This window comes from Agelaius tricolor, unplaced genomic scaffold, assembly GCF_023055355.1.
Source record: "Agelaius tricolor isolate 1412-34295 unplaced genomic scaffold, bAgeTri1.0.p SCAF_8, whole genome shotgun sequence".
In the NCBI taxonomy this organism is placed as follows: Eukaryota; Metazoa; Chordata; class Aves; order Passeriformes; family Icteridae; genus Agelaius; species Agelaius tricolor.
The window spans coordinates 41,830,063-41,844,166 of record NW_027269268.1 but is presented as its reverse complement, the minus strand read 5'-3'; the positions used below and the strand labels follow the sequence as shown (position 1 = coordinate 41,844,166).

Below are 14,104 nucleotides of genomic sequence, written 5' to 3'. Positions count from 1 at the left end.
TGGTGAGCCTGAAGATGAAGCTGATGTCCGGTTTGAAGACCTAAAAAAGATTTTCTACATGGGTGAAAAGATTTTTAGGACTTCTAATACTTCACAGCTGGTAGCTGGAGGATGAAGTGCTGACTGATGCCAGTTCCACTGTAGCAAGCTGCAGTTCAAATGTTCCAACCTCAGCTCCTGCTGTTAGCAGCTTCCCCTGAACAGTTGTGATCCTGCGAGTGCTATGGAGCACCAGGGGGCAGCGTTTTCTCACTGGCACCTTCTGACACAGTGTCTCATCCTTGGAATTCTGCTTCTGTTGTTTATTTGTGGGAGTGTAATGAGTGTTGAATCCTGCAAAGTGGAGAGATGGAAAAAGGGAAGCAGAGTCTCCTTACCAAATGATCACACTTTGATCTGTTTCAATACTACATTTATTTTGAAAGAATTTTTTTTATTATTTTTCTAAAGCTCTGTCTCTCCTACTCATGGTCTTAAACATTCTATGTAATAAATGTGTTCCTAAATTATTTGATTTTTACCTTTATACCTCCCCACCCTACTTGCAAGCAGTTGTTCCTACTTCTGTAGCATCACTCAAGAGCCACATTTTTTTGGCTATGCAAGTGGTCCAGGACTCTTTAGTTCTCTGTTCACCCTTAAAAAGGTGAAGAGAGCAACAACTCAGTAATCATTTGAAACCAGATGAGGTATGAACACACCCTAATTTTCAGCTGGGTCAGTTTTCTAGTCCCACTCACAGTATTACACAAGCAATAGAGCAGGCAGGGACAGGTGTCTGGAAGGTGAGGGTAGGTGCCCTTACTCTGCTCAGGAGCAGGACATCCTTAAATCTGTGTAGACTTCACTTTGCACTGCAGTGCAGCAAGGTATTAACTTACATGTATTCAGCATCTACAAATCTCTGTGCAGTGGACAGTTTTAACTACAGTTTTCATATATGGACTGTTCAGAATTGGTCATAGTAGGAGAACTGTTTTGCAGATTGTCAGAAACTCCCAGCACAGTCAAGTCAATTGCTGGATTTAAGGGAGATGTGAATAGTTTTTGAAGGAAATAGTGGGAAAGTAGTGGTGCTTGTTGGAGCTTTCTTGGTGAGGGAGGTGTGTTGGAAGTAGACAAGAAGATTTTTGTAACAGCTATGTCAGTTTTAGGTTGGAGAATGGGTGATTTGTTTTAATGTGAGCAATGTGTAATGAAGTTACCTGTTGAATAGTGAAAGAAGTTGAAATTCAGAGCAATGAGATGCTTGTACCACTTAGCAGTAGTCAGCAAATAAATTCAGATAAAAAATTAACTACATTTCATTTTAGACCTTGAGTTGCAGAAAAAAATGGTATAGAAAGCACAAGTATTTCTGTACAGGAAAATTAACTTGATTCATTAATTAAAATTAATTTGGTTTCAGCCTCTGTCAGATAGAGGTGTCAATCTGTTAAATCCTATATGCTGAAGAAAAGTTTGAATTTGAAGAACTGTTATTCTTTAAACCAGTTGTAGTTAACACCTACCTATCTGTTTATGTGTTTTGTAGTGTGGGCTATATCTCTTCATTATTTAAGCAAATTTTTTAAAAATCATTCTGTAGTAGCATTGCAAATACTATAAGCTGTTGCTTTAGCATTCTGCCTTTAAGAGTGTTATGGGGTGTGAACTATTTGTAATGTGTTTGCCAATACTGTTTTAGCAGCACAGTTATTATTAATTAAAACCAGTTGGTTATAATTGATTACTCAGTTCTGCTCCTCTCAGAGCAAATATGTGCTCGATCTTGATTTGCAGCACAGAAGTTTGGCTACAGCCAGTAAGTACATGATTCATGTTTGGTGGCTTCTGTGCCCATTGAAATATCAGGGCATTCCTTTCTCAGGGATCGATAATATTAGCAAATGAGATTAATTTGGAGGTAGTGAGTACTTTTTAAAAAGTCTTGGCTTTAAAAGAGGAGCAAAGTCCAAAGGATCTTTCAGAGCTGATTTTAATCATCACTGTTGAAATACACAGTTTTTCACGAATTCCTCATTCAGCCATTGCTTTAAGTTGTATGTCAGATTAGAAGAACTTGTTGCTTCTTGTGATTCTGTATCTGAAACTTTCTGATTACAGAAGGCTCCTGGTCATTTTACTACATCTGGTTATGAAGTTAAATATTGCCAGCAACTGTGTAAAATAATAGGAATATTATGTTTGTGTAATATAATAGGAATGGAAAATCTGAAAAGAACTAAGGATGTTGTTGATGTCTTTTCTTTTGGCAATTGAATCTTAAATGACTTTGAAATTCTCTTGTTTGTTTGCCAAGCTAAATTTTGTAAAGTTTAAAATGCAACAAAGAAAAATAATATAACGTAGTAAATAAAAGGCTTAATTGATTCTTCTTTCCAGATTCTCACCATATGTTGTCTGACTTTTTAACCCCAGAGAGTGGATGTGACTGGTAAACACTGCATGTAGAGAGCCATATGTAAACAGTTCTGTAGTGAGGTTGGTGGTATTGCATTATTATTGAGCCTCCTCCCTATCAGCCCTTCCTTTCTACTTGAAGCGTTGGAGTTTCTAATCAAAGATGAATCTTGTCTTGGTTTTGACAGTTGAGCTTGGTTAGACTAAGTGATTCTGAAAGAATGTTTTTTTAAATTTAGGCTTTTAGGTTGGTTTGTCACTTAAGCCTTGTTTAATACTAAGGTGGATTGATTAGGAAAATATTTGATAAACTAATTTTTTCTTAGTGATTTACAAATGAAATATCCCTGTTCATATAATTTCTGATCAAATATTGTCTGTTTTAATTACTTCTGAGGTCATTCACCATCTTTCCATGTACAGACTTTCTTTAGTGTAGGCTCTGGTAGTAATATGTCATGATACTTCCTTCTTGATATTTTGTTCTTTGTTTTTGTGTCATCTTTCCATTTAAGAGTTTTGTGTAATGTGTTTGTTGAACCTTTTGGAGTGTAGGGATACTCTTCACTTTAGGGTCGAAGCACTGCCATGTGAAGTGAGCAGCTGAATATTAATAAATAGTTGAGCTGTACAAATTCCATCTCAGTCCACTGTTCCTACTGGCCTTGTCCTTTGTTGGGTATTGTAAGTAGTGGAAGCATAAGAGGAATGCTTTTGAGGTATGTATGGATGTGTTAGAATATTTGAGCAACATTTCCATCTGGTTCATGAGAACTGTCGTCTGAAATTCAGTATCTTGAAGAAGTTCTCACAAGACCAGGAAAGATGGTGGTTTTCCCAGTGAAGTGCAGTTTCTCAGGGAATCCTTGGGTTTAACCCACAGACTTGTGAAATTCCATTGTGCAGAAGAACAGTTCTGAAGTGTAGTCCAAATAAGAACCTCAAATGGAGAATTACCATAAAATTACCGTTGATCAAATAGACTAATAGTTATCAAGTCACCTTGCCAAATCCTGAACTTTAGAGAGCGGAAGTGCTATGGGCTTGTAGGAGTAGTTTGTATGGAGGTAGAATTTTATGTGGAAGCAAAGGAAGCAATGTATTTGAAAGGGGTTAGGGTCGGGTCAAACGTGGAATAAGAGTCAACAAAAGCTGACTAAGTTGGCAAATGAACAGGGAAGCAGTCTTTCAGTGTGTGCTGAAGCATTCAGTTCCTGCTTAAGTGCACCTCCTAATCTCATAAAAGTTCTGAAGGGTGCACACTGCTTGGATGTTAACACATGGCAGTTTGGCTCAGTGGAATGTGAGCTCCCAGTTAGATGCAGTTGACTTGCTGTTCTGTTTATCTTTGCTTTCTCTGCTACCCTCCAGATCCCCAACACAATACTCAGTTCCTTGTCACAGTATTTCTGCTCTTGTCTGTTCTGCATCTGGAAGCTGGGTGGTATGTCTCTCTTTCACCTTGTATGTTCAGGGATGTGGGTTAGTGCTGACTTACCAAATGTCTGGTTTTTATTTTGCTTTGAGGGATTACCTTCACATTGCACCTTCTTCCCTCTCTTATCAGCCAAACAGCTGATTCAACTCTGCAGACTTCTGACAGGCCCCCTGAGCAGTTAAACAGGTTCATTTTGCTTTCTGTAAATCTTGCCAGCGTGCAGACAGGAAGAAAGGCAGCTTTTGAATGTCTTGCATTTTATCGGAGTAGACTTTAGACTTTCTGTTAAATGTCCACAAGTGATAAGAAGCAAAAGAAAAAATAGAAAAGGAGCTGCTGCTTGGAAGGCAAAATCAATCCTAGGATTCTTCACAGAAGCATTAGAGGTAGGGTTGATAATCATAATTGTTCAGCTTATAGAATTTTGTAACCTTTTGGCTTTCTTTTATAGCCTTAAGCATTATTTCTTTTAATGAATTCTGATTTTATCAGATTAGTCAGCAATAAATGGGAAATTTTCAGCCTAAATGGAAGCCAGACTGTGGTCTTCAGTAATTCATGCTTTGCAGCAGTTCAGGTGTTGCCACAGTTTGACCACTGGCAAACAACAGATGAGTTATGTCTCTGATAAACTTGTGAATTTGGTACTTGAAGACCAATCCCTGAAATTTGTCCTGAGGAAGTGGGATGTGTACATTAAAGACAGGAAGATTCTAGATGTTGAATGTGTTTTTTCTTGCTTTAGGAATGCAATGTGTTTAATCAGTTTCCTTGCATGTGTTTTGCCAGCCTGGGGTTTTTTTGGTTTAGGGTTTTTTAGCAAGTAGGTAGCCATAAACTTTATCTGGACATAGTCTGTTTTCTAACATATTAGTGCATATATGCAAACATAAAATCAGAATACACATCTGATGCTAAAAGAGATACATAAACCACTGGGAGGATGTGTAGAAGAGACTTGCTTCACCAAGATGTGCCTGCATTCCATATTGGCTGCTTTGAGAATGGAACATGAATGTAAGATGTGAATAGACCACAGACACTGTACAGTAAGATAAGGGGTTTCCTATCTAGATCAGTTTTACTTTTTTGCCTTGGTGTATGGTGAGCACTTCTGTTGATTCCTCTCTCTTATGGTGTCATTATTGTATGCAGCCTTAGAGGAAACTAACAACTTCCCTTGAAGATTGTCTTTTTATTTCTTTATTATTTTATTCCAAAAAAGGTAAGTGAATTCTACCAGCATTATCCTTAAGAGCATTTCCCTTTAAATATTTCTTAATATGCGCTAAGAAAAATTGGGATCAAAGCTACTATATTCAGAAATTTTGCATAAAAATGTACAGAACATTGTTGAGAGTATAGCATGTGCATCAAAACCTACAATTGCATCAAAACCAGCATTCAAATAAGAATAATTTTGCTTTCATGCTCAATACAAGTTGAAAGTTACTGAGTGTGTGTATCTTCTCTGTGTGCTGGCATTTGCCTGTAGCTCTTTCATAATTGCAGATCTTAGCCCATTAAAGTCTTTCCATTTACCTGTAAAGAAAAAAGGTTAATGTTTCCCAGTTTCTTTTAATGAATATAATAGTCTCTTCATTCTATTGATAGTTTTCATAACCAGCTGTATTTCTGAGTGCATCTGTCGGTTTTCCTATTTTCTTTGCAAAAATGGTGATTGCCATTAAAGTGTCAAATATTTGACCTTTGCCTAATTCTCATTCCCATGATGTTCATTGTTCTTTGAAATGCTGTAGATTTCGTATGTGTGGGTATCCACATCTAGACCCAGAGCGCAAGATTGTAAAGGTTTAAATTGTTCTGCTAGCTGAAAATGTTGCACTCTTTTTTATATGTGTATTTTAGCCCCAGACTTTGTGGTGGCAAGGAAATAAATGTTGTATAAGGAAATGAGTGGTATTTGGAGCCACTCTACTTCTGTCTGACTCTTTGAGAGGACAAGACTGACAGTGGCAAGACTTAGAAAAGCAGAAGTGAGCAGCTGTGAGCATTTCCATTCTTAGTCATTTGAGCTCATTTGTGCGAGTGCCTTTGAACAAACAAGGAAAGAATAGCTGCATATGAGCTGCATGAGTCAAAACAGAGTGACAGTCTGGGCAAGACTTAAAGGGGGGAAAACCTTCCCATTTTGTTAGTTTTGAAGAGATGAGATGATGTGTGTGTTTAATTCAAAATCTTTACCACCATGCTAGGCAGTGATAAAGACGTGGAGCACAGAGCTGCCATCAGAATAATTGCTTCAGGAATGCTCCTTCTGCAGGAGCTGTTTGAAGTAGCACACAGAGATGTACTTGTCCATGGCTGGCAAGGCTGTGAATGGATTTTGTGGCACTAACTTTAAAGCACTGTCTTGCATGTATAGCTCAGGGAGCCATTTCATAGCCATTCTGGTTGGGTGAAGAAGTGCTGTTGCTATGGCCTTCTGTTTGAGATTTGGTATGAAGAGATAGGTTGTTTTGACCATTCATTTTAAAGTTGGTGAGTAGAGTAATTTTTCTCCTAGATACAAGTTGTGTCAAAGACTACTGAGCCTCCAGAGAAGCTGTATAGAACTATAAAATTAAGTGATACTGCAGCAGGTATTAAAGTATAACAGCTTGTGCTTCTTACATTGATTACTTATGTAAAACAATGTTATATACCCTTTTCCTAAAAACAAATGATTTTTCAATTTGCCTGAGATTTATTTAATGTTCACTTTCTTTTGTAATGTTTTCAGTCTTAGAATTGCTTTGCATGCTTGACAAAATAATATATTTTGTGGTAGGCCATCTGAAGCCAAAAGAAAAGTGCAGAAGGTTATGATATGGTTAATGAAATGAGAAGTGAAAACAAGCATGTCTTAAGTGCCTGTCTCTCTTTCCACCTATTTACTTTAAGAACTGGTAATCATCCCATTGTATGGCCTTAGGCGGTGGTGTGTTTGTGCAGCTAAGGGTGTGTGTTTTCTTTGTTAAACATGCTTTAGAGATTATTCTTCAAATTATGTGGGTGTTATATTTGATTTTATCTGCTATTTGAGTCATGCCACGTTTCAGCTGTAGGTTATGTTTTTGTAATTTCTCAAACTTGCCTTTTCCTTTTAGTTCTCTGCAGGTAAAGTTCTAATTAGCAAGATGTGATCTTGGCGTGTGGTACAATGTTTTTACCAGGTTATAGAAAAAAATATTCTAGGCTTTAGCCTGTATGATTCTTATTCTGAAGCAGCTTTTAAGTCTGTTTGAAGCTGTCATTTGGGAAACCTTGCTTGGTATTGCTACCTCTTATCTATCTATCTAGATATAGATGGATACATGAGTTAGTGTGTGTATCTATAGATGTATCTGTATATGTGCAAACTGTCCATTCACCTGTTCAAGACATCCAGGTAGTTAACAACAGCTTCTCTTTTTCAAAGATTACTGTGAATTGGGAGATCTCCCACCCAGATCCCCATTGGAACCAGTGTGTGAGGATGGCCCCTTTGGACCGGTGAAAGAAGAAAGGAAGAGGACACCCCATGAGCTTCGGGAGCTGTGGAAGAAAGCCATTATTCAGCAGATACTGCTCCTCAGAATGGAGAAAGAAAACCAGAAGTTACAAGGTTGGTGAAGTTCTTGAGTAATACACCCTACTGCAATACAAATTCACCTTTCAGTTTTGTCTGTGGCCTTGGTAGTGGACTGCACCAAGCCTTAATGAAACATTCTAGGAACCCACAGGTAAATCAGATTAGCAATATCTCCCTCAGCACTCATTAGTGTAGGTCACAATGTATGATAATTTTTTTATTACTTCACCTTTTATTTGTTTACTTGATCTGAAGGGACACTCTCTTTACCATGGCTGGGGTTTTTTAGGCTGGTGTCTAGAATCCCTCACAAAGAATTCAGCATGATCAGTATCATGAACTGAATGCTTTTCTACATTCCCATCCACAGGTCCTTGTCTAAGTATTGGTCATTGCAACATTGTGTTTAGCTAGTCTTGAGGTTCAAAGGAAGAAGTTCTTAAAGAGGCTGTTGTGGACATGAAACTATGGATTCCTGCAGTAGTACCCATACTGTGCAGGCAAGGTTTCTGCAGTGGTAATGACTTAGATCAGTTCAAAGGGACTTAAGAAACTGTAATTTTCAGTTGTTCTTAACCACAATTTTTCTGTGAATGACTTAGCTGCAACAAATCCATTTTGATGGCAGTTTTTACACTTAAAGAACAGGTGTATGCAGTATCACAAGTGATTGCCTTTGAGAGCTGCTCCTTTGAAAATATGAATGATGAGGACAGAAATTTTTATCTGGGTGATTTTAGATGTTCAGGAAGGGAGTAGGCACCTGATCCTTCAAAAGGGGAGGCACCTGGCATAAAAATGGCAATATTTCTTTTTCTTTCTCAACTTGAGAAGGACAGACTTCCAAGAAGTGTCTAGAAAGAGGGCCCAGCTGTATGAAAAGTTCAGTACACCAAACATGAAATCCTTCTTTAAACTCAGGCTAAGACACATGGCTGGAAGGACAGAACACCTCTTGGATATTGGATATGGGCTGCCAAAGCACTCAACCCACCTTTAGGCTGTTTGCTCCTAGCAGTGTAGCTCTCCTGTTTCAACCCTATTTGAAGAACACCTGACACCTAAGTTTCCTAAGAACCCCACAGGTGGCAAACATGTTCCCAGCAATGTACTAGCTAATCCAGTAAAATAAAATATGGCAATGGATACCGGATATACAGTGTCCTTGGCCAGAGGCTGAGGCCACTGGAAAGAGGTGCTAAGAGAAATTATTTATGCAATCTCTTCAAGCTTAGAACTGTGCTGTTGTAAATGAGCTTCTGTACCTTTTTTATGGTATTTGGAAATAAATTTTCTCTGTTTTGTGTATTTGTACTCCTGGTTTTTTTAAATATCTCTTGTATTCAAATTATCTGAATTTACAGCCTGCAGTCAAATTTTTGGCAAGTGCAGGTCATTAATATCCATACATATTTTAGCAAGTTTAACTGGATGCTCCAATTTTGTCTGCCCAAAACAAAAAATTGGAAAAGCATCACACATGCGTTAAGATGAACGTGTCTGAAAAGCCAGTTAATGAATGAGTGAGGTTGGCAGAACTGAAGGCCCAGCTGTGCTGTGTGCCCTGTGGGGTGAGGAAGGTGTCCTAGGTAGCTGCTGCATGAAGAGCTCAGATGGTGAGACAATAGTTGGAAACAGCAGAGGACTGTGCTGCAGTGAGCACAGCATCTTTACTAGTAGTGCTTATGTGTGATATTGGGAATTGGGTAGTGTCAGTATCTAAATAAGCTTGTTGATAAAGGCATATTCTCACCTCAGCCCTCACAAGTCACATTTTTGCACATAGCATAAGAAGACAGAATAAAGCAGGAGAGTCTGAAAAGTTGCCAAGAGCCAGAAAACATTTATTTGCAGAAGATGAAACATTAAAAGATTTCTCAAGATTTTTTTCCCTATAACCTGAAATTTAAATGCGTTTTTTTTTTTTTTATATTCATACAGTACCATCTGTGTTTTAAGGTTTTTAATATTCTGATTTATAAATGTGTTGGTTTTTACCTGACAAAAATATGAAGAAGTTGACAAATAGTTTCGAAAGACTGAATTACTTTCAGTGTGAACACACGGCTATAATAAAACTATGAGTGGATGCATTTCATGTATTTGTAGTTAATTACTGAATTAAAAATTAAATATCCTGAGTCCAAATCTTGCAAACACTTAGGTAACCTCACAACTCACATGAATAACCTCATTGAATGAAGTCATTCACATGTGAAAGCAACTACAGGATAAGCAGGTACCCTTCCCAGATATAAACAGTTCTTTTCTTTTCAGTTTTTAAAATCTAGATGCTTGTGTAATCAGTGGGAGTACAGGACCAGATAACCCTTTGTGACTTTAGAATTCAATTATCTAAAAAACCTGAATTGCAGATACAGATCTCAGAACAAGTTAAGTTTAGTGTGTTGATAGTGAGTTTAGTGTCGTTTGCAATGTAAATGTCAGGCAATCTTTAAGTGTTTACTAAATTTATATAAAGGAGTTGAAAATACAAATAATGGAGAGTTAAATTATCAAAAGATAATATAATAACATTTTAACATAGATTGTCTCAAGACTGAAATGAATAGGAGTGATTCTATGAATTCATACTGTGAAGTCCTCAAAAGTAGCAGCAGGCTTATGATATATGGCAGAATGTCCTCAAAATAAGAGTATCTTGTTACCATTACAGTAATGCATCATCACAACAAAGAAGTACTGTAAATACATCAAGACAAATTAATTTTAAAAGTGACCATTAAAATGGTCACTTCATGATACACTATTTCATAAACATAGTTTAAAATCATGTTATTTGTAAGAGAACTACCTTTTAATTTTTGTTTAATCCTATAGAATGAACCTTTCCAGACTTTTATGTATTTTGAACTTTTGCTCTGCTTCATTTTTTGTAAGTAGAGAGCTGCTTATGTCCTGGAACTAGGTGCATTGAGTACTCAGCCACATTACAGCCTAGTTAAAAATTTGAAACCTGTTTTGTTAATTTCTCCATAAATTTCCCACTGTTTGTCTCTCCTCAGTGCTGTCTTTGTAACTTCATCTTGGTCTCCTTATAGCATTTTCTTTCATCATTTCATCCTTTTAGAAATAGATGACTGACATATCTGTATCTCATATGAACTACACCTTTTTTTCTCCTCTTCTATTTTTTTGGTTTTATTACCTGCACAGATCCATCCACTGTCACAAAACATGCTTAATTATTTAGTTTACATGATTAATATTATAAAATCCTGTTTTCCAGGCACATGATAGTACTAAAATGTCCCCACAGGAAAAAAACTTGAAAACTTTACCAAGACTCCCTTTGAAATTCTCGCTCCCCTTCTAAACTTTGGAATTACACTCTGCTACAGAATCATTTTCATTTCTGCCATGCTTTTTGATGCTCTCCCAGCTATTGTTTTTACTTAGTTACTACTATTACTGTATGCAGTAATAGTAGTAACTGTATGCATAACAAATAGATGACTGAATTGGATTTATGTTTTCATTTGCTGAAAGTCTTCTGCACTGAAGAGCTGGGAAAATGAAAATTCCTGTTATGAAAATCATATGTTTATTTCATTAGTCATCATGTCTCATGATTCTTCATATTTAGGAGTTGATTAGAAGTAGGGAATTCAATTTAACTGGCCAAACACAATTTATATTGCACATAATATCTTTCAAAAACCAAACAAACCGATCCAACCCCAGAATCATGGAATTATAGATATTAAATGTTTCAAGTAGTAGCACAAGACAGTTGTAAGTTAAATGAATCCATTTTACAAATAGTAAACAATATTAACTGCTACATTCATTATATCACTTTTTAGCATCTGAAAACAATTTGCAGAACAGACGCCTGAAACTTGACTATGAAGAAATCACACCATGCTTAAAAGATGTAACTTTGATTTGGGAAAAAATGTTGAGTACACCTGGAAGGTCAAAGATTAAATTTGATGTGGAAAAAATACACTCTGCTGTTGGACAAGGTAAACTGTTTTTTGAGTTGTTGAAATGCATGTAAATTGTATCTGAATAGAGTGGCCACTTAACCACTCCTTATAACCATATTCTCTCTAGTGCTGTTCCTCAGGCTGCTGACTAAACAAGTAAAAAGTTTTGGTACCATCATGGTTATGCAAATGCAAGTACCAGTCCCTTTCAGTGGTTGCTGCAGTTGTATCACTGGAGCTACAACATACATTTTTGAATAACATCTGCCCTTGTACTACCTCAATACATTACAGTTTTTGCAATCTAATTTTATAAATTAAAAGTTACAATTAAAGAAAAAAAAGCCTGGATAATGCCAATAAATGACTGTGTGAATGACTGAAGAAGCCCTCTGCACTGTTCTCTGGAAATTCTCTATTCCAGGCTGTGTACTATGTCTGTGCACAAACAGTAGGCATAGTATCTCTGCAGAACTGTCTTTTATCTGAGGTCAAGAACTTTCTCTGAGTTCAGGAACTTTGTCTTTGCAAACACCACTTACAGTCATCCTCACAACTGCAGGGCTCACCAACCACCCTTATCTCCACTGCAGCAAAAGTAATACAACCTAAAGATGTTTTTTAAATGTTCTAAGAAATTGGGCTATTACTCAATGTTGCATTTGCCATGGTTGGACCCAAAGGCCTTAAGCTGAGTGCTATATGTACTAATGGTGAAGACAGGTACTCCAAGGAGCTTTTTATAGTTCTTTACAAAGCTTTCCAACATATAAAGGAAGTATTGAGATTTAACCACTATCAGAAGTTTAATATTTTAAATATTGCACCTGGCTATGTGCAATTATACAAGCAAGGTAAACCAAATTGCCCATTTAAAATAACTGGGTAATTCTAGATTTTTAACAATATCAAATCCTAATGTGGTTTTTTATCTTTCCATGTAACTTGTATGCTTGAAGTAAATCTTGATTTCTCCTATTGTTATTGTCCTCCATATGTTACAAATATACCAAAAGAAAAAACAGTCCTAAAAACTTCTGTAAGTTACTTCAAACTGTATTGTCTGTTTCCAGTACATTATGGATTAGACAGAACATTCCCCAAGTGAAAGTGCATTGATTTCTTGTGTACCTGATTTAATAGTGAGCGATAATCTTGTGCTGAATTAATTTTACTCTCAGAGCTTTACATACCATTTAAAAATGAAAGCTGTCATTATTTATGTGAAATAGTTAAGTAACATCTGCTGTTTTTACAGAGAATAAATTCAAACTTTAAAACATTTTTATGTGTACCAGTCATTAAGCAAGCCAATAGCAAAACTAGAAATGCAGTATTTGCTATCTGATTATCTGCCTTGTGTTGTAGTCTCTAGATCATGTCTCATTTGTACCTATTTATATTTTTGATATGTGTGCACTCTACCTTTCTAAAACCTACTCATAACATCAGAGTCCATGCTATATTTGTGAAAAGTGTGTATTAGTTCTATTGCAGTTTTAGTTCTAAAGTACTTTATTGTGTACTTTACACAGAAAAATTTGAGATAAGCATATTCAGAGAGAAGTATTGCAGTTCTTGATGCCTCTTCTAGTGCTTCTCAGACTGGATGTAAGCATTAACCCTAGGCAGTTCATAGTATTTCTCTCTGCTTTAAATCACTCCTGTTAAGGTGCTGATGTCTTTTATTAGTTGAGGAACTAAAAGCGCTGTAGTTCCATCTACTTCTATGGTCCACTGGAGGTAGCCAATAGGGATCTGCCTGACTGTATGTAGCAAATAGGCATCTTCATTTCCTCAATCCTCTTAACTATAGCAGAAGCCTCAGTAGGAGTACAAATTACTGATTTAATTGCTTTCTCTGCTCAGGAGTACCACGTCACCACCGTGGGGAGATCTGGAAGTTTCTAGCTGAGCAATACCATCTTAAACATCAGTTTCCAAGTAAACAACAACCAAAGGACACACCTTATAAAGAACTCCTAAAACAACTAACTTCCCAACAGCATGCAATTCTTATTGACCTAGGTAAGTACAGTGGTGGTCTAAAATTAAAAGAAGAGTTTGTGATCTCTGTGAGATACTTAAAGAAGGTAACACACAAAATGCCTTTGACTATTTAATAATAGGCTGTTGGTAAGAACTGCTTTTAATCTGGTGTGAGAAACCAGGAGCTGATGTTTTTTTCCAAGACGACCACAGCTCTTGTGTGTGAGATACTCCCACACTGGACTCAGAATTCAATATGCTCTTCCCTAATAAAGGTAAAAAGTCAATGTCTTGCAGAGCATAGCACTGACACTTTGGTTCCGAGGAGCTGTATGGGTCAGTTTAAGAAATCCATTATCACTGCATTTGATTAAATGAATTTGCAATGAAAAACTCCATCAAAGGAGTTGCAAGTTGCAAGGAGATGCACTGCAAGTAACCAAATGTCATGATAAAAATTTTTGGGGAAAGTTGTACTTGGACTGATCTGAATGATTAATACCCATTGCATTATTTTCTCTTACATCTTTTCTCCAAAGCAGTAGTACAAAACTGTCCCATCATAATTCTGCTCTTTATAACTACTCAAACAGTATTTAAGCATTGTTCACTGCAAGTGGATCTACCCCCTTTCTTGCCTGATAAGGAAGGATTACCTTTACCCAGAGCTGTCTGGGAGCCCTCATTTATTATTTTATTAAAAACTTAATGTGCTGACTGTCTTCAGTGGGTTCTAAACTGTGAGAA

The 14,104-nt window shown here is 36.8% G+C and overlaps 1 protein-coding gene across 8 annotated transcripts in view; it reads left to right on the top strand.

Annotated features, from left to right (window-relative positions):
- The window catches only part of TBC1D1 (TBC1 domain family member 1), a 101,100-nt gene that overhangs the window by 71,693 nt on the left and 15,303 nt on the right, over positions 1–14,104 (top strand). For all 8 annotated transcript variants that reach the window (XM_071432555.1, XM_071432553.1, XM_071432557.1 and 5 more), the window contains 3 exons: positions 7,263–7,448; positions 11,243–11,404; positions 13,238–13,396. In XM_071432555.1, the coding sequence (XP_071288656.1) occupies positions 7,263–7,448; positions 11,243–11,404; positions 13,238–13,396 (507 nt within the window). The remainder of the gene's footprint in view (positions 1–7,262; positions 7,449–11,242; positions 11,405–13,237; positions 13,397–14,104) is intronic.